We start from the raw sequence: 22,616 nt of genomic DNA on the forward strand, positions 1-22,616 counted from the left end.
TTGGGTTTACATAGGAAATCTTTTTCTTTAGGAAAAATTGTGCTATCACAGTTTTACACCTTAAGCCAAGTCTTTCTACTAAGATTTGATCTTTGAAATGATATGCTATGAATGAATCTAACAACAAATCAGACCTCAGGGAAGGGTCGAGAAAAGATAAACATTTAGGTATGTTTGTCATAGGTGACATTCATACTTGCCCTTCTCCCCAGTTATTCCTACCTTGTCTGTTGGCTTGACTCTGACCCATGCTATTTGGGGTTCAGCTGAGAAATCTCAGGGAACAAGGCCAAGACTCAGAGTCTAGGCCTAAAACAGCTGTTTAGAGGATCTACTGCCATAACCAGGGGTGTGAGACTTATGGGAGAAATCCATGCTGGCTTTGCATCCATTTTCTTTGACAAAAGATATAATTTTAATAATTAGTAAAACAATGACAAGAACAACAGCAAAACTTTTCATTGCCCCATACAATATATAATGTTATGTTCTTTTGTAAGATAACATTGCATTTTTATTGACTATCTAAAGGTTGTCTGACATTATGCACCTGCAGAGAAAGTATACATATTTACTAAATAATTTTAAGGCTTTCACTTTCTAGACTTTTATTCTAACAGTTGAAAAATGCCCTGACTCTGTCATCTAAGGAACTAAATAAAAATTTTATGGAAGTGCATTCTCATTTCAAATCAAGGACAAATCTGTAGAGAGGACTGATTTCCATGAGTGAGAAACAATGGAATTGCTTTTCTAAGTACTTGTGTAATTACATTTTTGCTAAATTAATTGTCATTTCTTTCTGATGGTTAATTTTCTCAAAGAAAAACAATCGAATAAAATGATTAGATTGACTATTTCTTTTTTTTTTTTTTAACACATCTTAACTTATTTTTCTATCTCCTTTCCTTCTCTTTCTTCTCCTCACCCTCCATCTCTTCATCCCCTGCCCATTTGAGACAAATCTCCCTACTTCTTAGCATTACCTTTGATTTTGTACCTTGCTTATAATTTAGGTTTCTCCTGCCAGAGAAAACATGAAATATTTAAGCTTGTGTGTCTGGCTTATTTGACCTAATATTATGGTCTCACGATGCCTCCATTTTCTTACAAATGATTCAAATTTATTTCTGTTTCTGGCAGAGTAGTACTCCATTATAGTCCATATTTTTTTACCATCTTTTCTGTTCATGGATCCATCAACTGCTTCCAATATTTATCTAGTGACTGTTTCTGACCAAATTGAATCCAAGCTATTTACTGCTAATATTATTCATTGGTTCTAAAATGCAGACATAAAAAAATCTTAAAACTCTAATTATGAGATTCATTTATAGCTGGTGGTATGCCATTGGCTTACTGAAATCATTTCTTCTTAATCTCTCAAAAAGCAACCTTATTTCATAAAATCACATTGCATTTAGATTGTTCAGTGCAGTCAATTCAGAAGGTAAATCACCAGAAGAGAGAAACTTTGGGCACATAAGTAGTCCCTACAATGGGGGACTGCTTCACCAGCAAGCTGCACTCAATTCTACACCAGAGGGCTTCTTCTTTGTTGGTGTCATCTCTGTTCCACTTTTCATGTGGAGTTTTGATGCCTATGAGGATTCTTCTGTATGGTAGTTTATCTTTACCAGGGAGGAGTAGCATTTCATGAACCTTAGCCCTTACAGCAGAAATTTATTAGGAGACTAATAATGTAATTACAACATTTAAGTTTTAGAAGCAAACACAGTGACACACTTTTACATAAACAATCATTGAATCATAAAGTTTAAAGGCTGAGCTTGACTACAAAAATATTCCAGTTTTTAGATAACAAAGGGAGATTGGCTTAGATTTAATGAGTCAGTCCTACCCTTCAGTTTAAATAACAGAGTACGACTGTTGCTCAAGAGAACACGTGGTAGGTCATTAACTTAATTATCTCAGTCATTATCTCAGGCTGCTATGAAATGTCAGTAAGAAATACACAGAATTCCAAAATAAAATTTCTGTCTCTAGCAAAGATGAGATTTTTATCTAGTCTGAATCTCAAATACAAACATATGTAACTTAAGAAAAGGAAAAGAAATAATTTTAAAATCTAACATATATCTAAATTTAACACATATCTATATTAACATATATTTAATATCTAAAATTAAACATGCATGGGAAGCTTACCCTAAGCTTCCCATGAGTTTTCATGATAAAAGATCTCTTATCTTGTACTGGGTCACTGCATTATTCATAATTTTTGCAGTTTATACCCTGGAAAGAGACCTTAGTAAAATTCTATTTTTCTGGCAAATTGCACACTTTTGGTCAGGGTGAATATGTCAAAACTTCTCACTGTACTAGGAAGATTGACATAGAAAAAAGTCTTTGAGACTAGTGATCTCCCAAAAAGTCATGAAGAAAGTACTTTTGTACATGTGCTTTCATGGGAAAGATCATTAAAAAAAAAAAAAAGCACCCTGATTTAATAGAACAGTGAAATGCACTGGCTACGCTAATGCAGGCCTTAGGGATCATATGTATTTATTAGTATTCCTGGAAAATACAGAATGTAAATTATGAGTACAAATTTTGTTCTAAAATCCACATTATTTGCTAATATGACACAAGTGTTTACATAAAATATAAATTCATACTAGAGAATTAAGTTATTCCATTTATAATTATTGCAGGAGGCTAAAGCTACTTTAGTTGTGGATCAATCTCTAGGGAAGGGTTCCTCGCAGGAGCTTAGGGTAGAGAGAAGAAGCAGAAATATAAACATAGATGAGTAAGTGACTAGTCTTTACAAGAATTGGAACTCTTAAATTGTGCTTTTTACTTTTAGTGTATAGGTACATGCGCACATGAGCACACACACACAATCATATCAATTGGGATCTGGTATTTTACTTTAGCTATCAGTGGAGTTTAAAAATATGTATTCATATCCATTGTGAGCTGCTTCTACTGCGATCATGCAGGTCCTTGTCATAATCCTTTCCCAACTATGTAAAACAGGTCATGTGACAAATATTTTAGATTTTCTGAGGAGAAAGAGAATGTATATATCACCATTTATATCAATAAATAATCTTCAAAAAATTTTTTTTAATATTTCATTTATTTGGTACAGCATCTTGATACGCAGCTCAAACTACGGCACATCTGGGGTTCTGGGGCCGGCACAGAATCGAACCTAGATTCTGTTGCTTGCCAGGCAGGTGCTTAAACCACCGAGCTATCTCCTCAGCCTCGATAAATAATCTCGTATTGAACTTTAAATAATGATTATTCATGCTAACAAGCCGAAGTACAAAGTTTTTTCATCTGTGCAAAGTGCAGGTGACTCCATATGTTTCAGAGTTTTATTTTGCTTTTACTTTGAAGACCCAAAGTGATGGGAGTTGTTTTGTAATAAAATCTTTCTTCTTGTCTTAGGCATTGCCCATATCTTTATTGGGAAGACTTTTTTTTGACAGTTTAATTTCTTAGAAGTTCTAGACATTGACATTAGCAAATCATTGGGGAAGGGGGAGTTTATTGTGCAACTTTACACAACTGTGACTTTTTAAATAGGACAAGCACTAAGTAGTGTCTGAGATCAGTGTCCACAACGAGCTTCAATCACTGGCACCATAGTGGGTTTGCCCCACAAATGCCCTCTTGGTGGATTCTTCTTTAGTAATGCTCCCTAGGTTAAGCAGGAAGGAAACTGCTCAGACTCCAGTCCGTGTAACTGCATGAACATCAGAGAAATGTTCACCTCATCCTGTTCACCCCCTAAAACTATAAAGAGACGCTAGAATGCTGGGGACAGGTGACTCAATCAATGTATTTTCTGAATAGACACAAAGGAGGGCTTGAAGGCCAGGCTCTGCCATTGGAGATTCACCGCTCTGGCTTTTTCAAGGCCTTTCTGTTCACTTAGAAACTAAAAACACATTTACTTCTCCGTATCGGCGTAAGAAACGGTTAAGGGTCACAAAGGAGAGCGAAAACACTCGTGGCAGCCGTTATTTACGGGAATTAGAGATTTTCCCTTCTTGTAAATAGGGCTCCTTTCATTCTTGAGCTAGGCTTAGGCCAGAGGGTTCCCAGCCGAGAGTGGCTTCGGCCACCAGATGGCACTGACCTGCAAACAAAGGAGGAAACACAGAGGCACTGACTTTTTAAAAGCGTTGTGCCACCGCGTCGCCTGCCTTCGCGGAGTCAAGGACTCTGGGGATGGAGATTCACTTGCCTCCGCGCGGCGCGTCCCTGTCACAATGTGTGGCTTAGGTTTCATTGCGTGGCTTTCCACATCTTAGGCACGCGCCCTCGAGGTGAATCTCCCGGGGAGGGGTGGGTGTGGGGAGCGCGGGCGCTCCCGGGGCGCCGTCATGTGATCCCGGGATGAGGTGGAGTTCGGCTTTAAGGGGGCGTCTCTTCCCATCTTCTCCAATCTTTAGGGTTTGAGCAGGAGAAATAGCAGCGGATCTTCGCGGCACTCCCGGCTCCCTCGGAGGACACTGTTCCCGCTTTAACGAACGGGCGACAGAGACGGATTCGGGATTCGAAAGAGGGTAAGTTTCAAGTTCACGCTTTTTAAAGGGACTTTTGAGGAATCTCTCCTTGATGAGGAGACAGATGAGAGAGGAAAGGAAGGGATGTGACTGCCAGAAACTGGGTTGCAGCGAGGAGCAGCCTTCTGCCTCTCCTCAGAGCCGAGTGGGCAGGTGTCGGACGGGCCAGATGTGCGGGCAGGTGTCGGACGTGCCAGATGTGCGGACAGGTGTCGGACGCGCCAGATGTGCGGGCAGCTGCGGGTGCTGCCGGGTGAAGCAGGAGACCGCGCTCGGCGAGCAGCGCCCTTCCGAGTCCGCGCTCGCCAGCTGCCTGCTGCCGCGGGTTTCCGGAGGGGGCTCCGGGTCTCCCTTTCCCGAAGCTCCCTAAAAGCCCGGGAAGCTGGAGGCTGCGCTCGGTCTTCCCCGCGCCTAGCTGTCTTGCACATTTTTCTGGAGCCGCTGTCCTCCGGCGGGAGTTTTCCTCCATTCTCGGGCTGGGACGCACCGGGAAGGGTGGTAGGACTGGCCAGCCATCTGCCCTCGCCTGTGCCCGGCGGGTGGAAGTGCAGGCTGACTCCGGTCACGGACCTCTCCCCACTTTTCTAGGCTGGACTCGAACCCAGATGCCCCTGAGCCGAGCTCTTCAACTCTGTCCCTGCGTTCTGGCAGACACCCAGGTCCTCTGCTCCTATTTCTGAGTTTTAATCATGGGACTCTTTAGCTTGCTTTGGAACGCCTAATGATGGACCGTGCTAGTTTGGGAATGTAGAGGGAGACCCTAGAGAATGGAGTCTATCCCAGTGACCCGTGGATCCCCTGGAAGAACGGAGAGACTGGGCTAATGAGAGAGAGAATGGACGTCGTGTGCTTGCTTGTTTGGGGTTGGTGTGGTGCTTGCTGTTTTGCCAGTCTCTTGTTACTTCGGGTAGGGAGGTTTTCTGAGAGTCGGTGGGTGCATATGCACCAGTAGGAGACGAGCAATAGAAGAGATTCGGTAACTCAGAGTGTGGTAAAACATGCAGGAAAGCACTCCCGCTGGAACTGCGACCGAATACATCTCATTGCATTCTTTGGTAACTCCTGGAGCACAGGGAAAACAGGAGAGGCATGTGCTCTCTTCCTTCCTCGCTTCCTCCCTTCCTCTCTTCCGCTTTTCCTGCTGTCCTCCCTCCCTCCCCTCCTTTCTTCCTCCCTCCCTTTCCTTCTCCTTCTCCCTGTCTCTGTCTCTGTATCTTGGGCTCTGTCATTCTCTCTCTTTCTTGGCTCAAAGATGCATCATGCCCATCTGGATCCTAGGCAAAAGGTAACTCCCGGGATGGCGCATGCAGGCAGGTGGGGGAAGCACAGAGCTAGTCTGTCAGAACTGGGGCTGGAGAACAGTACCAAGGTCTTCCACAGGTTCCTTGGTGAAGTAAGAGACAGAGCAGAAAGCTCTTGGGTCTAAGTCCACACCCATGGCCACCACTTTCTTATTCTTTCCTCATGTCTCAAGGCAGCTGTCTGTTGAACATGCCATTCCCCTGTGCAAGGAGGGGAGGATTATATAATTCCTTTAGATAAGCTAGCAGTAAGTTTGAGAAGCTGTATGTAGCAACATTCGCATGTGTCTTCCCAAACAAAAGAGATGAACTGTCCTCAGTATTAAAAAAAAAAATTTTTTTTTTGCAGCAATTAATGGCCAGAGAGCTGTCTTTTTCAACAGGAAGAACACTGTGAACTACAAGCAGAGAAGGCTCAGAATTCTAATTGAAAATAAGGACAAGATTTCCCCCTACAAGGGGACTCACTGGCCAAGTGGTGGTGTATGTAGTATCTCTATTTTGTCTCTGTCTGTGAGATTTAATAGCATTAAATTTTTATAATGTCTGTACTCATAGAGTTTATTTTACAGGTAAATACCAAATTGTTTACTTTTGCAATGGCAAGATATGTAAAGTCTATTATTTTCTCCTCCAATATTTGGGATTTTATAGTTGTTCTTTCCATGCTGAATGCAGTCCATGAAATAGTCATATGTCTTCTTCATGCGCCACTCTTTGGTCTACCTATTAAGCCATCTTCTCAGGCCATCAGAGGCCTCCTCTGAGGTCACTAGTAATTTGCGATTCTCAACCACGCCCGTCTTCCCTCCCTGCTTTCTTGTTAGCCACAGTATTTATTATCAGCTGGCATACTGTATCTTTCACTTTATTTTCCTTGTCTTTCTGTGCCCACGATACAAGAAACACAATACAAAGGTCACTGTTCTCTGCTAAAGCAAAGATAGTCACAAACTAGGTGTTTAAAAAAATACGTGTTGGAGAAATGGATGTTCTTTCAGGCACAGTTCCTTTTTGTAATACAAAGTACTGTTTTCCTTATCTACCTGACCTTATAGAATGACTACTGTAATAACTACTAGTGTTGCATTTTAAAAGACTATGATGGAATTTAGCTATCGATGTTAAGATTAATTTTGATGAGGATTTACTCTTCCAACCATGCATCTCTCTGTCATTCACATATTTTCATACTAAGTCTAATGTTTTCAAGGTACTATGAAGCATGAACAATGCCTATGTTAAAGACCTCTTATTAAAAAGGATGGGAGCCAATTAAGAACTCAAGGAACTATGTAGTGCTTCGAGGGACTAGGAGGATGTGGATTGATGGTGAAATAGAAAGAACAGCAAGGAAGGAGAATCACAGTGGTGGAATGCAGTTATGTTTGGTGGACTGAATCAGTTAGCCTGCCTAGGACAGCACTCACACTGGGGTTGGGAGAGTGCGGAGCAGAGAGAAAGCATGTGAAGGGGTTGACATGTCAGGCTAAAGAAGGGCAATAATCCATAATCCGAGTGTCTCATACTAGGATTTTCATTCACCTGGTGAAACTTGTTGACAGGCAGCCACGAAGAGCTGTAAGATAATGAGGCTGTAGGTTGCTGCTGTGCTGTTAGAGCAAATGAAGAAAGACTCATAACTAACTGATGTTAAACATCTTTATAGTAATTTGAATATGAAATATAATTTTCTGAAATTGTCTAAGAAAGTGAGGAATTTTAAAATAGCTTTAAAATTACAACCAGTTGCAGTGCCAAGCATAAAGGTGCCTACCCATAATCCCGATACTGTGGGAAGTAGTGTCACTCAAGTTTGAGTCCTGCCTGGGCAGCTTAGTAAGACTATGTCTCAAGTTAAAAAGATTTCAAAATGTAACTCAGTATGAAGCCCTGAGATCAATCCACAGGGACATAACAAAAGTAAAATAAAAATTATTACTCACTCCTCCAAAGTTTGTTGTCACACCCAAATTGATGCTACATGATCATTCTTCTCTCTGCCTTTTGACTTTATAAGAAGACCCGTGATTACACCATTAGTGTTAGGCTTTCTCTCCAGGGCCTTCCACAGAGGAAGAAAGAGCTATATTTCTAATGTTTCCACTTGAAGTCATTCCATTACCATCCCTTAACACTTCATACCTTGTCCACAACAACTCTTGTTTTATTGTTTTTCAGTTTTATGAGGCTAAAGTGCAGACTTATAACAAAAAACATACCATGTTCTAGATAGTAAAAACACTAAGAGAAAGATTTATTAGAGGAATCATCTAGAAAGCAAATGCATTGCTCGTTTCACTGAATTTCTCGTTTTCTCTTCAGTGAGGTAAACCCACACAATCTTCTTTACTGTTCTCATATAAGAAAGGAAGAAGTGCAATTCAGTTTCTTTTCTTTTTTTTTAAACATAGTCTTTAGTAAGTTGATGTATATCAGTGTTTTAACATGATAGCCCAATGTTGCAGCAAGGTTGCAAAATTGAAGACTCCTGGTATTTTCATATAAACATTATGAATGACAGCACACTTACATTAAGCATTACACTCAGGTCCATGAAGACTCTGACAGCTGTCACACCTTTGAACAGCAAAGATGTGCGTGCATGGACTGAGTAGACAGTGGAAGCCTCACCACTGAGCTGCGATTCAATTGGTTTCTTAACCCAGCCACAAGAGTCTTATATTTAACATCAGAAATGTTATCTCACTTATCTCTTCAGTAATCCAGAAAAAAACTAGAGATTTTTTAAAAAGAGCTTTTAATCCCTACAAGTCTATTTTCTGTAATTCATCTTTGTAGTAAGATGAGAATATTTATTGCAAAATGTTGTAGGTAATACAAATTGAAATGTATATGCTTGTATGAGATACACATATAGTCTGGTGGGAAGGGAGGCTATTTACACAGGTAAAGCCCTTAGAAATCTTTTGAATGCATTGAACAAATTGACAAAAAATCCTGGAGGCTTTCAGAGGCTCTGGCACAAAGCAAGACTTCTTGAAGGTGGCCTTCTCTATAGTTGATATCTTGCTGCTTTTTGTAGGAAATTAATTCCATTTAATTAAACTTCTATTCCTCATGATGATGTGACTTTTTAAAAAATAAAGTACATCTTTTGGTCCTACTTTTAGCTTCTACGGTTAGATGTAATATTCTAAGCATGGAGCCTGTGTTCTACAAACTACATGTTAAAATATGGTAACAATATCTCTGGTATTCTAATATTTTCTAGATAAAACATCATTTAATCTTCCCACATTCCCTTTTATGGCAAAGTTTTTCTGGTATTTTCCTGAATTAATCATCTTCCTTTGAATATACTTGTGCTAAATATATCTGTCTTAAAAAGTAGTTCATTATATAGTGAACTATTCTTACTACTTGACTTGTACATTAATTTTACCGTTTGCATAGTGTAATGAATAGTTATGTATGTGTAACTATTCTGCCTTGTTTGTCTTGTATTTTGTACTTTGTGCATTTAGTTGTTATACACTCACATTTTTTGTAGTGTTTCAGAATGTTCTGACGTACTGTTGTATAAGTTTTGGGGAGGCATGAGATTTATATACACCTTATTAAAGCATAGATCACTGAAATTTAATGTATAATCAAATCTCATTAAAATATTTCAGGAAGTTTAAAATTCAAAATGTTTGATGAATCTTCCTTTTACAGAAGCACTATATTTTATTTACTGACTTCAATGTCTTCACTTTAAAGAGTTCCACAAATCAAAATTTATTTTGACTGCCCTTAGTAAAATTAGTAACAGAATTGGTCATTTTCTCTTTATAGGTTTTTCAGTTCATGGGAATGAGGAACGTGGAGTAATTTTGGCAAATGGATTCCAATAAAGAAAGGAAGAATAAGCCAAACAGTTAAAATGCTTTGAAGAAGCATACTGCACATTTGTTTCATCTGTGACAACAAAAACAATCAAAATGAATTCAACTTTTTTTCCCCAGGTTGAAAATCATTCGGTTCACCATAATTTGTCAGGAAAGAATTCCATGTCTTTGACTTTTGAAAATAATGACTGTCATCTTCCCTTGGCTGTGATATTTACCTTAGCTCTTGCTTATGGTGCGGTGATCATTCTAGGGATCTCTGGAAACCTGGCTTTGATCTTAATCATCTTGAAACAGAAGGAGATGAGAAATGTCACCAACATCCTGATTGTGAACCTTTCCTTCTCAGACTTGCTGGTTGCCATCATGTGTCTCCCCTTCACATTTGTCTACACGCTAATGGACCACTGGGTCTTTGGTGAGACAATGTGCAAACTGAACCCTTTTGTGCAGTGCGTTTCAATCACCGTGTCCATCTTCTCCCTGGTTCTCATTGCTGTGGAGCGACACCAGCTGATCATCAACCCACGAGGGTGGAGGCCAAACAACAGACATGCTTACATAGGCATCGCTGTCATCTGGGTTCTTGCAGTAGCTTCCTCTCTGCCCTTCCTGATCTACCAAGTGCTGACCGATGAGCCATTCCAAAATGTAACGCTGGATGCCTTCAAAGACAAGTTGGTCTGCTTTGATCAGTTTCCATCAGACTCTCATCGGCTGTCTTACACTACTCTTCTCTTGGTGCTCCAGTACTTTGGTCCACTCTGTTTTATATTTATATGCTACTTTAAGGTAAGAAAACCTTTTCTTGCCATTATTTCCTTCTTACTTTCTTCTGTAGAATTCCTCATTAAACGAGTGGTTCTGCTTGAACCCATTTTTTTTTTCTTTATAGATATACATTCGTTTAAAAAGGAGGAATAACATGATGGACAAGATGAGAGACAATAAGTACAGGTCCAGTGAAAGCAAAAGAATCAATGTCATGCTGCTGTCCATCGTGGTAGCCTTTGCCGTCTGCTGGCTGCCGCTTACCATCTTTAACACTGTGTTTGATTGGAATCACCAGATCATTGCCACGTGCAACCACAACCTGTTGTTCCTGCTGTGCCACCTCACCGCGATGATATCCACTTGCGTCAACCCCATATTTTATGGATTCCTGAACAAAAACTTCCAGAGAGACCTACAGTTCTTCTTTAACTTTTGTGATTTCCGGTCCCGGGAGGATGACTATGAAACAATAGCCATGTCCACAATCCACACAGATGTGTCCAAGACTTCTCTGAAGCAAGCAAGCCCAGTTGCATTTAAAAAAATCAACAATGATGAGAATGAAAAGGTGTGAAAGTGCTTGAAGCATATGGTCTCACTGTCCTCCGTTTAAAAGCAAGTTCAGCCTGCCGCATAGTTTCATGACCTGCTCTCCCAAGGAATGCAGTTGAAATCATTTGAGACAGACCAAGTTTCTTGTCTTGCTTTTTACTGCTTTTGTCATGGTTGCTGTTAATACATTTGGAACAAAATGTGTGGAATCTCCTGGCAATAGTTTTAGCCACAATTCCTGGAAGTGCTTTCTATGAAATTATGCATATAATAAAGATTTTGAGACTGTATTTATTAGAAAGAAATTTCTCAGAAGTATTACTGTAAACTGACTTCAGAAGCACTAGTCCCCATTAAAGTCACACTATATTGGCCTATCTTGATTAGAGTGCCATTGCGTTGTCACCCTCATTAATGAGAGGCATCATTTTAGTCTGTTACAGAGGTCACAGTATGAAAAAGCTACAATAGGAATGAGGAGCCCATAGGGAATCTGAAGTTATTCAGGAGTGATTTTCCTTTTATTTGTTTTTTCTAATGTTAAGAGAAGACTTAATTTCCTTCTCCTAGTTGTCATGTAACATGAAAATGTATAAAAATGCTTTTAAGCTATGAATAACATGAGGAATTAGACCATCCACAAGTAAGTAGGAAATCAGTTCCCTGATTTCCAAACTATTTTGGTACCTGAAAACCAAAGCATTTTAGAGGAATTAGCTTTATACACATATTAACATTGCTGCAAATAAATATATTTATTTGAATGGATATTCAAGAAGTTACCCACCCTTTATAAAATGTTTAGTGTTTGTCAAGCTTTCAGATACAATCACGTAATTCAAAAGACATTTTAAGCTTTACAATATATAGAAATGCAAAGTGTATTTTCTATACAGCAGTGCTACGTGATAAAATCTTTTTAACTTTCACTCTGCTTTCAAAGCAAAGAATACCATGGGGCAATATTATAAAGCAAATTGTCTAGCTAGCTGGGATAAATGATGAAAAACTTCCTATAGCTCAAGTTACTTTGTATAAACTGTGTGATTTGTGGAATCTTATAAACCATACACTATATAGAGTACTGCATAGTTGTGCTGTGTGAATGTATTTAATTTCATGTATCTTGTAATCAGGATTGAGCCTCATAATGTTTTCAAGAAAAGACATTTTGAAGAACAAGATATATCTCCAATCTATTATACAAAGTATTAAATGTGTTTGAATTCAGAAGGGCAAGCACTTTCTTTATTAAATTTATTTTTGCTTTTTCTGAGGAGTTTCTAATGTGCCTGTCTTTGGCTTCATTTCTCTTATCTGTTTCCTTTCCTCCATGATGCCCTGCGGCACCAGTGCCAATTCACCTTTTCTACTCTGCAGTGTATCTAATGACTGACGAGTCATACTGTTTTGCTGTTTGAGAGCTCCTTTAAAGCAGGGACAATCAACTATGACAGTCCCCAGCGCATACAGCACAGTGCCAACTACTTAGAAGTTTGGCCAAAAAATACTTCTAGAATAAACAAGTAAATAATGAACAAAATTCCTTCCTTTCCTCTCACTTATGCTCACATTAGATCAACATCCTAATGTTTTCTTGGATTCTTCTTACTAAATGCCTTTTTAATGAGAAAGTTTCTTTGGTACTGTCTTCTTTTCACTCCAGTGAAGCAAAGATGACATTTTAGACTTTGGAAACTTGCGTCATTGGCCTTGTAAATCAAACAAACATCATACTTTTTACATTGACTTTTAATGAAAAATTAAATTATAGCCTTAGAATGTCCTAAAATTAACTTTTAATCCTTACTGGAAATTATGATCTTTTATCTTTTTTTATCTGAACTTGAGACTCTTAACTACTTCATATTTTTCTGCTTTTAGGCACTAATAGGAAATTCTCTCTTCTCTACCTAGGTGTCACAGAAAAAAAAATTGCTACTTAGAAGATCCTTAATATGTAGGTGTTTCTTTGTCAGCACATTTGCTGAGCGGGCCACTTCATGAATTCTCATTCAGCTGTGTGCACTGCTGAATTCTTAAATCTACATAAAAAATGAGCTGAAAAACAAATTCTTCAGAATATCAAATTCTTCTATTTGGTCCAAAAATGTTGATGAGCTTCAAGTCAAGTTTAGTTTTAACATCAATATGTTGGAGTTCAAAGAAGAATAACCCTATTAAACAGAAGCTATAGCTCTATTGCATTTTTTTAAACACCTGGTTAAAAATCACTTGTTAGTTTAGTGGACAAACATAATTATAAATTGATATATACACATTTTAAAGAAATTTCTTTTATTTTAAAGAAATTTCAACAGCTAAAATTTTTAAATTTGTATGTGTCATGTTCTGTGTCATGTGTGGGTCTAGTAATTTAAGAAAAATCCAACCTGAAGCTGAAATCTTCATCTCAGCTGCAGACTGTGCTGTCGAGGAGGAATCAAGTCAAACTCTTCCTCATGCTATTGAGCTAATAATAAAGCTATACTTATGATAATTGTTTTACAAAATAATTTTTACATCTCTTTACAAGTCGCATAGGATATAGCAATAGTGAAGCAGAAAAAATTGGAAAGGAATAAAATCTAGTGGAAGAGTTGACAGAAAGTGATCACGAATTTACAATCTACATTCACAATCCCCTTCTGAATTAGAGAATTTTGTTGAAAATTAGGCATTGATTACTCACATTAGTTTTATTTCTTTACTGTTCATTAGCTATTATCAACCTCTTTTCTGCTCAACAAATTCCTAGTAGTACGTATCATATAATACTTTAAAATTTGATAGCCAAATAAATTAGATATTTTGTCAATGCAAGTATTGGCCCGCACACAGCAAACTTGCTAAAGAGAGGCAGGTTGAAGTTGAGGTTCAGGGATAAGCCTAGTTTTGTGCTATAGTTGTAGTTTGATGAGGTTATTGGCAGTACTAGGTTTTTCATAATGGCCAGGGTCCTTTTCCTTAGTAATCAGATATTCTTCTAAAATTAAGGTAGTTTCTTAATGAAACTTGAATTTTTCATCTCCATATTTTCTTTGACTATTTACTCCTGGTGTCCTCAACGACATTTTGGACTCTAATATTTGAGCTGTTGGGAATAACAACAGAACATACCAAAATGATTTTAACCAAATTCTCCAGATTTCATTCATTTGATGATTGCTTTATTAGTATATATGCATATTTGTGTTAGAATCTCAGTACATGCTCTCATTGTGTGAATTTGTCTGTGTAGTATAAATCTTCAATGATTTCTTTTTCACTTTTATTCATTATTTCTTGTAAAACCTCTCAGGTAAGCAGCACCCATGACAAACTACCCTAGAGCATACTACTGTTTTCCCCATTTCATATCTAAGGAAACCAAGGGAGAATTTGGACAATGTGCTCGGTGTCACCCAGCTAGCCAACCACAGAGCCAAGATTCAAATTCAAGGAGTTTCTGAGTCTTAGTGCAGCAGAATCTGTACTTAGCACACACTGAGAACTTTCCTCACATGTCAGCCTTTGCTAGACTACTACCAGCTCTGTGTTTCCTGCCTTACAGCATTGGATCACTCATGTGTAGTACATATCTTCTCCAATACTGATCATCACAGAAAATTAAAACATAGGTTTTTTGCAAAGCTACCTTCTGAGATCTAAGATTAACTCGTAATCACAGTGATTTAGGCACAGAATTGAGACTCAGATCTGTTTTACCCAAGGATAATAACTAAAGCTTTTTTTTTTTTTTCTCTGCTGGGCTCTTATTGCCTCTGTCCTCTTGATTTACAAAAGCTCTAATCTCTCCAGTTTCCTAGCCAGGGCCTGAGGTCTTCTGGAAATGTTTTCTCCATAAGTGGTTAGGCTTTGCAATCTGATTAGCTTTCATCAACTGACTTCTTTGGAGGCGAGATTATTCCTCAACATGATCTGTAGTTTAGCTCACAGTCTAGGGATATGGTCTCTACGAACATGGCTTTAGGACAAAAATTGTGCCCAGCTGACTTGAATCCTAAAAGATAACAAACAGAGTTATCAGTTAAAATTTTGACTAAGGGTGAACAACGTTGCAGTCAAAACAAAAATGTACCAAAGAAAAGAGCACTGCTGAATCTTCAGTGTGCCATCAGCGGTGCAGATAGCCGGCCATCTGGATTTCTAGCCAATCTTTTCTATTATTTTATTATTGAGATATAACTGACATATCAGCAAAGTCACTTTTTTAAAAGTATGCAAGTCCATGGCTCTTAGTCTACTTAGAGAGAGCTCCCACCAGCTGTCTGACCTAATCTCAAGGCATTTTCATCACTCCCCAGAGAAGCTCCAGATTCCAGTTGAGTTGTCACTTCATTCCTGAAAATATGTTATTTTTTTAAAGTAAACAAAAACTGGAAGATAACAGCTCTCCATAGATCTTTCAGAGAAGTCACAAGGGAAAACTGTTGCTCCTGAACTGAAGAGTGGGCCAGGGCAGAGAATCGCAGCTCGCAAGAGTAAAATCGCACATCCCCAGGACAGCTACAGCCTCCATCTGAGATTGGGCCTGGGAGGCCATGAGCAGCATCAGTATACTCAATCACAGCACTGAGCTGTGGGTACCCCACTCCGATTTTCTTCTGGGCTATACACACAGAGCCTAGCCCAATTCCCTCCTTGATGCTGTCTGCTCCAGAGAGTCAGCTCTTCCACCACCTCTCCTGTTACCACATTCCCAGCCATGATAGTGTGCTGGGGGAAGTACTTTCAGACATTCTCTACAAATTCAACAAATCTCAGCTACTTTGTCTATGCATGACTTTGTGATTTCCCATCACCTCACTCCCGAGGGCCCCTCAGCAACTAGTTCTTTTATCCGCACACAAATTGCCCAGGGTACTCACTGGCACAGAAGCTAGGAAGAAGACAGAATGAAGAAATGCAGAACTTAGACTTGAGGTCTTATTCACCTGGAAGCTGTAAAACCATGACCAGCATTCTATTGAAATAGGAACCTAGGGATCCAGAATCCTGAAGAGTAAGAGGAAAAGATACTGATTTGATGTGGGTTTTATGTGGCCTTGACCTGAAAGAAGATTTTACAATCATGTTTCTTTAATTAACTTCATTAAATGTCATCCTTGGGTGTCTGAAGCTCAAAACTGTGGATATATTAAAACACTTCAATAATGAGAGCGCTCATGGACTTGGGGGAAAAAAAAAAGAGTGAAATCTATTTGCGAGGCTCTTCCCGCTCCTCAGTATCTGTTGTCTGTGGTGCTCCTCATTCGCCCTTTTGGGATTTAGACACAAGAAAAGCAACACAGTGTTTAAACTTGCAAGTCTGAGCAGTTAATTGGTAGGATTCTCACCCTGATTATCTATATATGCTGATACCTGTGAACTAAGCCACTGCACTGAATAGCAATGTGTAATACTATGGAATGCCTGTCTTTCTGGTCTTCTAAATATGTACTGCTTGTCATGTCATATCAATTATTGCTATACTGTCTATCAAGTAAATGTTTGTTTAAAAAAAAAGGGTAATAAATGAAAACAAGAGACAGGAAAATAACCTTGTGAGTCTGATTTATTTCTCAGAAGATTATGGTCTCCAGGTGCATCCATTGACCTACAAATAGTTTAAGAAGGGGAACAAGAGAGACAGGAGGGAGAAGAGAAGGAAGGGAAAAGGAAAATACAGAGAATGGAAGAAAAAATAGAAACAAAGCCATGTAAATGGGAGGGGCAATGAAAGAGAAAAAAATTGAGTTGTAATATATACATATATCACAAATTTCCTCTGATGGGTGTGATAAATATGAGCTAATAAAAAGAATAAAGTTTTTAAAGCAAAATAAACTCCCTGAAGCAGCAGTCAATGGATGAGTCTGTGAATTAGAACCTCCAAGAGACCCAGTCACAGGCTTCACACATTTGTGAGTTTTACCTCCTGAAACTCAACAAAGTCATGTCGAAACTAACAGAAATTAAAATGAACAAACAAAAACAATTCCCTAGTGCTTCTGACAGGAAGATGGGAAAAATCATTTTTAGTCTGAGTGTTCTGTTCTCTGCCAAAGGCTTGATCTTGAGAGGAACTGTCCTACTAGAGCAGTGGTGACAGATCCGTGCGCCGAGAGCCCTAAAACGTTTGGCATCACTACATTAGAGCATAAAGTGTTAGATGTCACGTGACCCAGGAGAAGAGAAATCCAACTCAGACCTCTCCAAGCACTCTATCTGTCCACGTAAGAGACAGAAGCACTGTGAAGCCCTTACGAAGATCCCTGTTCACAAGCTCACTAAAAACAGAGTTTACGTTTCAGAAGAGTGTTTTCCCACTTCTAGTACCTCATTATTCTATTACTGAAGGCTTATTCGTAGCAACTCCTTTATGTAGGCCTCCTATGTAGCTATTAAGGAAATACTACAAGTGATATCAAAAGGTAGAAAGCACAGCTTGGAAAGGCAGAAGCCATCAGAACTGGCTTCAGTTATGGCCAGAAGGTTGGAATTATCATGCAGGGATCTTGAAACAAATACAATTAACATACCTAGGGCGCTAACTGATACAGTAAGCTGTGTGCCGCAGCGGATGGGAAAAGCAAGGAGAGAAGCAGAAATTCCAAAAAAGAATCCAAAACTTTTTGAGAGTAAAATCTTAACAGAGATAAAAAATGCCTTTGAGGGGCTCATTAGTAAGATGAACAGTACTGAAGAAAGAATCTCTGACCCTGGTGATACATCAGTAGAAATATCAAAACAGAATATCAAAAAGCAAAAAAGACTCAGAACAAATTATTTTTGTTTAAGAACTGTGGGGCAACTATAAAAGATATAACACAGCTGAGAACAGCAGAAAAAAAGAAGAACAGAACAGAACAAATATTTTGAGGCGATAATTCTAGGAAATTTTGTCAAATGAACGAGACAAAATTTTTCTATTGAAAATAATATTTCAATGTATGGAAAACCATATTTTATTTATCCAACCATATGTCCATGGACATTTGTGTTGTTTCTACTTTTTTTGGCTACTGTGAAAAATGTTGCTATGGACATTGAACATCCGTGTTTTCCTTTCTCTGTTCCTGAGAGCAGAATTACCAGGTTACCTGCAAACTAGCCTTAGTTTTTTTTTTTTTTTTTAAACAGCTAAACAGTGTCCAGAAACAGTTGCATATGTTGTGTTTCTACCAGCAATGTGAAAGGCTTTTAATTTTTCAGTATCATTTTTCATCTTGATTATGCTGATCAAAATGGGTGTCAAGTGGTCCTTCATTGAAATTTTGGTTCATACCTCCCTAATGACTATAATCACAGTTTTATACACTAAAAAGACATCTATCTATTTTCTTTTGAAAAATGTTTCTTCAAATCCTTTGCTGATTTTAAAATTGGATCATTGAACTGCAAAAAATCTCTTAGATGTTCTGGATACTGGTTTCTTATTAGATATATCCTTTGCAAATATTTTCTCTCAGTTTTTGCATTGTCTTTCATAATTTAATTTAAAAACACATTTTTCTAAGAGCAAAACTAATATAATGGGCATTTGAATTGACCAAATCTAATTGTATTTCCACAATGATTTCTAAAGGAGACAAAAAGATACAGAAGGCCAGAAGAGAAATAACATTCGAGTGTGTGCAATATACCTCAAATTTCATTATATTTGTGACCTCATTTGATACTCACAACCTATTTATGACGTTGTCCTTTTCATCCTCATTCTGAGAAATAGAACGTGAGGATTCAGATAAATTAATCAGGATTCCAAATTCACAGAGTCCACACAGAGCAAGGGTTAATTATACATAGTTAGTTGACTCTTAGGGTTTGTATCAGTTTTAATTTCTAATTTCCTCCCTCATTTCCAAAACATTCCTAAACTGTGTCAGATGAAAATTGTTCAGATGATTTCTGTTTACCTTTAATGAGAGAATTCTGTGTACTGCCTCACTTTCTTCCAGTGAAAGCAGATGGATTAATTCATTCACTGGTATTGCTCTAAATATCCCCTGGAGACAGTGTCACAGATTTATAGACTTGCATAGGTGACAGTCACATTTGCATTTCATACACCCAAGAGAGGTGTTTGTTAATCAAAATTGTCTTTTGGGATCACTGCAATAAAATCCGACTCTAGGATTTTTGCCAGATGACTCCATTTTTACATTGTCTCAGGATATTCAAGTAGGAGGAGCTGTAATTCAAATCCAGATATGTGGAAGCACAAATTCCATGCCACTTCCTGCTAAAATGCTACTCGGGTGAGCAGTAGAATGGCCTCATAGAGATGACTTACCCAGGTTTTATCCAATCAGAATGGCTAGTGGAGGAAAAATTAGCGAAGACAATCAAGGACCATACTGAGAGTTTCCAAAGAGAGGCTGGAAAGGGAGAGGGTAGGAAAGGGACGAGGCAAGAGGAGGGGAAGCGAGAGAGGGAGGAGGGGGAAGGAAGAGCTTTGAACTGAGCAACTTCACAAGCCCTATTTGTTTATTTTGAAACAAGATCTTACCATGTCACTAAGTCACTAAGGCTGGCTTCAAACTTACAAACTCCCAGAGTGCTGAGATCAGAGGCAGGTGCCACTGCGCCTAGCTAAATGACATATTAAAAAAAAAAACAACCTAAATTTTAGTAGTAACTTTAGTATAACATCATCTTTAGTCTTCCTACCCCACTCCTTTATTTTTTTTTCATTTTGAGCTTTAGTATATTGTAGCTTTAAAAAAATACAAACATCAGTATCTAGCAGTTTCTCTGGTTCTGTCAGTTTGGTTTTATTGCTCATTTTCCTTTAGAATATAATTTGGAGTCTCTCATGTTTATCCTGTTTGTGTTCCTCCTGCTTAGAGCCAATAAACACTGATATTTTCTACTGTATGTAGACAATTACTGAGGAGAAGAAAAGTGAAACAGCCAACCTAGCAGCACATCTATACAGCCTGTGGAATGGGAAATTGAAACTCAAAAGCATAGGAACACAGAGACCAAGAGCTTGTGGTGAGGCTGAAACAAACATGGGGAAGGCAGTTAGTAATTACTATAGGAAGACTGTGTGCTATTTTTCCCCTTGAAGGCTTGAAACTGGAAAATAGCCAATTAACTATTGTGACTAATACAAAGTGAAATGTGCAACAATAATAACAATAAAACAACTGCACTCAGAGCAGAGGACACACGCTATAGAAAAAGAAACCCTTCATCATGAATTGTAATAAAATTATTTCACAGAGAATTATTTCACAGAGTTATCAGTTGATAGTTATTAGTAGTACCTCCAGAAAGTCATAAAGTATAGCATATTATTGTTACCGGTGAAGAATCTGTGCCTCAAACAGATTACATACCATTCCCCAAAATCTTACTTAGTAGTTTGTAGCTGAATCAGCCTCACCCCTGAGTACCCACAAAGCCTGTCTAAACACTGAAACATTGCACATCCATTAGCAGCCCAAGGAAATTTCAAAGGTTGCATAGATTGCTTTAGTGCAAGCACACCCATAGAATTAGTCCATTTCTTCAAATCAATCTCAAGACATTATAGCTAGCCTACATTTAATGTTAAATAAGGACACAATATAATTTTTAAAAAGTGCAAGTCTTCCAAGAAAGTCATTTTCCAAGTTAAATATTTTTCTGGAAGTAATATCTCTGAATATAGTTAACAATATATTAATGCTTAAAAATCATATCCTGGAAGAAAATATAACACATAATTAAATAGTCACAGCAATACTTAAAGTACTTCAGCCTGACTAGAAAAACTTCAAATACGTTGGCTAGGTAAGGAAAACAGGATGAAAATAAAGATAATATGTTAGAAAATAGCATATGATTAAATGTCATATTCAAAAGTTCGTAAGGAAATCTATACTTTGAAAACACTGCTGTTCTCCCTGGTTTCCAGGTCAACGTAACTTCCAACTTCATACCTCTAAAGAAATTCATTTGTTCCTTCTTCCCACTTCTCATAGTCTGGCCATAGTGTTCCATTTCCAGCCAGCTTTGCTGAGCTTTTTCACAGCTTCCCCTAGGATACTTGGCTCGAGTTTAGTTAAGAGAGCATAGACTATAAACTTAAGAATTCATGCCCAGTCTTATTTACCAGAATATGCTCCCCCCCCAATTAGTTTATCTGAATAAATGAATAATGAGTTTCATCAAAGGTCATATTGGTTCAGTTCCAAGTTCTGTGGAAGCTTCTGGAAGTTTAGAGGCTGTTCTCTTGACTTTTGAGTCCAGCTGGCATCAGATACAGCCTTATCTATCACTTCACATATAGCAAATAGTGGATGTAGCTCTAAGTGCACATTCACCGTGTTCCGAGAGATATTTACTTGGACATGGCTAAAGGAAGTCTCTTGGACTGGCACACAAAGCACTTAGGCAAGATTTGAAAGTAAGAGTTCTGAATACTGGGTAACGAGAATATAAAGAATCATAATCTGAACAGGTATATAGCATGCAAGATAAGTAAGGTTTTTTTTGCTTTTACTTGCTTATATTATACATAATTTACACTTTGAAGACAAAAGTCAGTTTTACATATTTAATAAGTACAAGAAACATTGTAGCTGAGAAATGAGCCAACAGTATTCAAACATAAGTTTAAACAAAATGTTGGCTAATGTTTGTAACCCTAGAAAAATAATTAACATCCAAGAATCTTGCATCTTTTCAACTGTTTGATCCCATGCACAACTATTTATGAAATGTTTCTTCACTAAACACAGCTGTTTGGCATGTGACTAGCACCTAGGGCAGGGCTGTAGAGTCAGAAGTTTGTTCAAATATATTTAGGTTACTTGAAGAAGGTGTTTTATTATGGATCTGTACTATGTGCATTAGAAATTTGAAATCCATAGGTCCATATGATATCCAAGTACACTTTCATTGGATTTATACAGAAATTCATTTGTTATTCAATTAGCTTTGGGTATAGAACCCAGTTCATCAGTTAGAGCGAAGATGCCTACTTAGGGAACTGTGTGGATACACACTTTTTGTAAAAAAATTTTTTTCAATTGTTTTGAATTGCACCTAGCTTTGCTCATTCCAACTTGCTGTCCAGTCCATGTTGGCTTCCAAATAATAAACAAATGGAACCAGGAAACAATCATATTATAGACTATAAATAATTTATATGCAGGGAACCCATAGCATGCTTATGTTGGTAATAGCGGTAATGTCTTTATAATCTATCTTCCCACTGAAATTTATATCACCTGACTGATAACTACAAGAAGATGCTGTTTTTGAAGGAGCATAAAAGACTATTTTGAGTGCCACTTAGAAACTGACTGTAGAACCAGTGAGATAGCTTAGTGGACCAAGCACCTGCTTAGGCAATCACACAGGGACCAGGGTTTGATTCCTAGTACCACATGTTGTTAGCCCCTCCCTGGGGTGGCTGAGCCAGTCACTGAGAGCAGGCTGAAATCCCAGCATGGGGGAGGCTGAAAGTAGGAGGATCACTACAAATCCAAGCTGCATACTGAGACCCTGTACCAATACAGAAAGAAATAGAAAGGAAGGAAGGAAGAAAGGAAGGAAGGAAGGAAGGAAGGAAGGAAGGAAGGAAGGAAGGAAGGAAGGAAGGAGAGAAG

General features: G+C 38.3%; 1 protein-coding gene across 1 annotated transcript; it reads left to right on the forward strand.

The window, feature by feature from the left end:
* Positions 1 to 4,228: 4,228 nt before the first annotated feature.
* On the forward strand, positions 4,229 to 12,263 carry Npy1r (neuropeptide Y receptor Y1). Its single transcript, XM_004630616.2, has 4 exons — positions 4,229 to 4,307; positions 4,434 to 4,547; positions 9,650 to 10,494; positions 10,598 to 12,263. Exons 3-4 carry the CDS (start codon positions 9,796 to 9,798, stop codon positions 11,048 to 11,050), a joined length of 1,152 nt encoding a protein of 383 aa, XP_004630673.1. The 5' UTR covers positions 4,229 to 4,307; positions 4,434 to 4,547; positions 9,650 to 9,795; the 3' UTR covers positions 11,051 to 12,263.
* Positions 12,264 to 22,616: the final 10,353 nt, after the last annotated feature.

The sequence above is a fragment of the Octodon degus genome, unplaced genomic scaffold (assembly GCF_000260255.1).
Source record: "Octodon degus isolate 3935 unplaced genomic scaffold, OctDeg1.0 scaffold00036, whole genome shotgun sequence".
In the NCBI taxonomy this organism is placed as follows: Eukaryota; Metazoa; Chordata; class Mammalia; order Rodentia; family Octodontidae; genus Octodon; species Octodon degus.

Excerpts from the sequence above, each read along its gene's own strand:
- Npy1r (XM_004630616.2), top strand. The coding sequence starts at position 9,796 with ATGAATTCAACTTTTTTTCCCCAGGTTGAAAATCATTCGGTTCACCAT. Across the intron at positions 10,495-10,597 it reads TATTTATATGCTACTTTAAG|ATATACATTCGTTTAAAAAG; the intron begins GTAAGAAAACCT and ends TTTTCTTTATAG.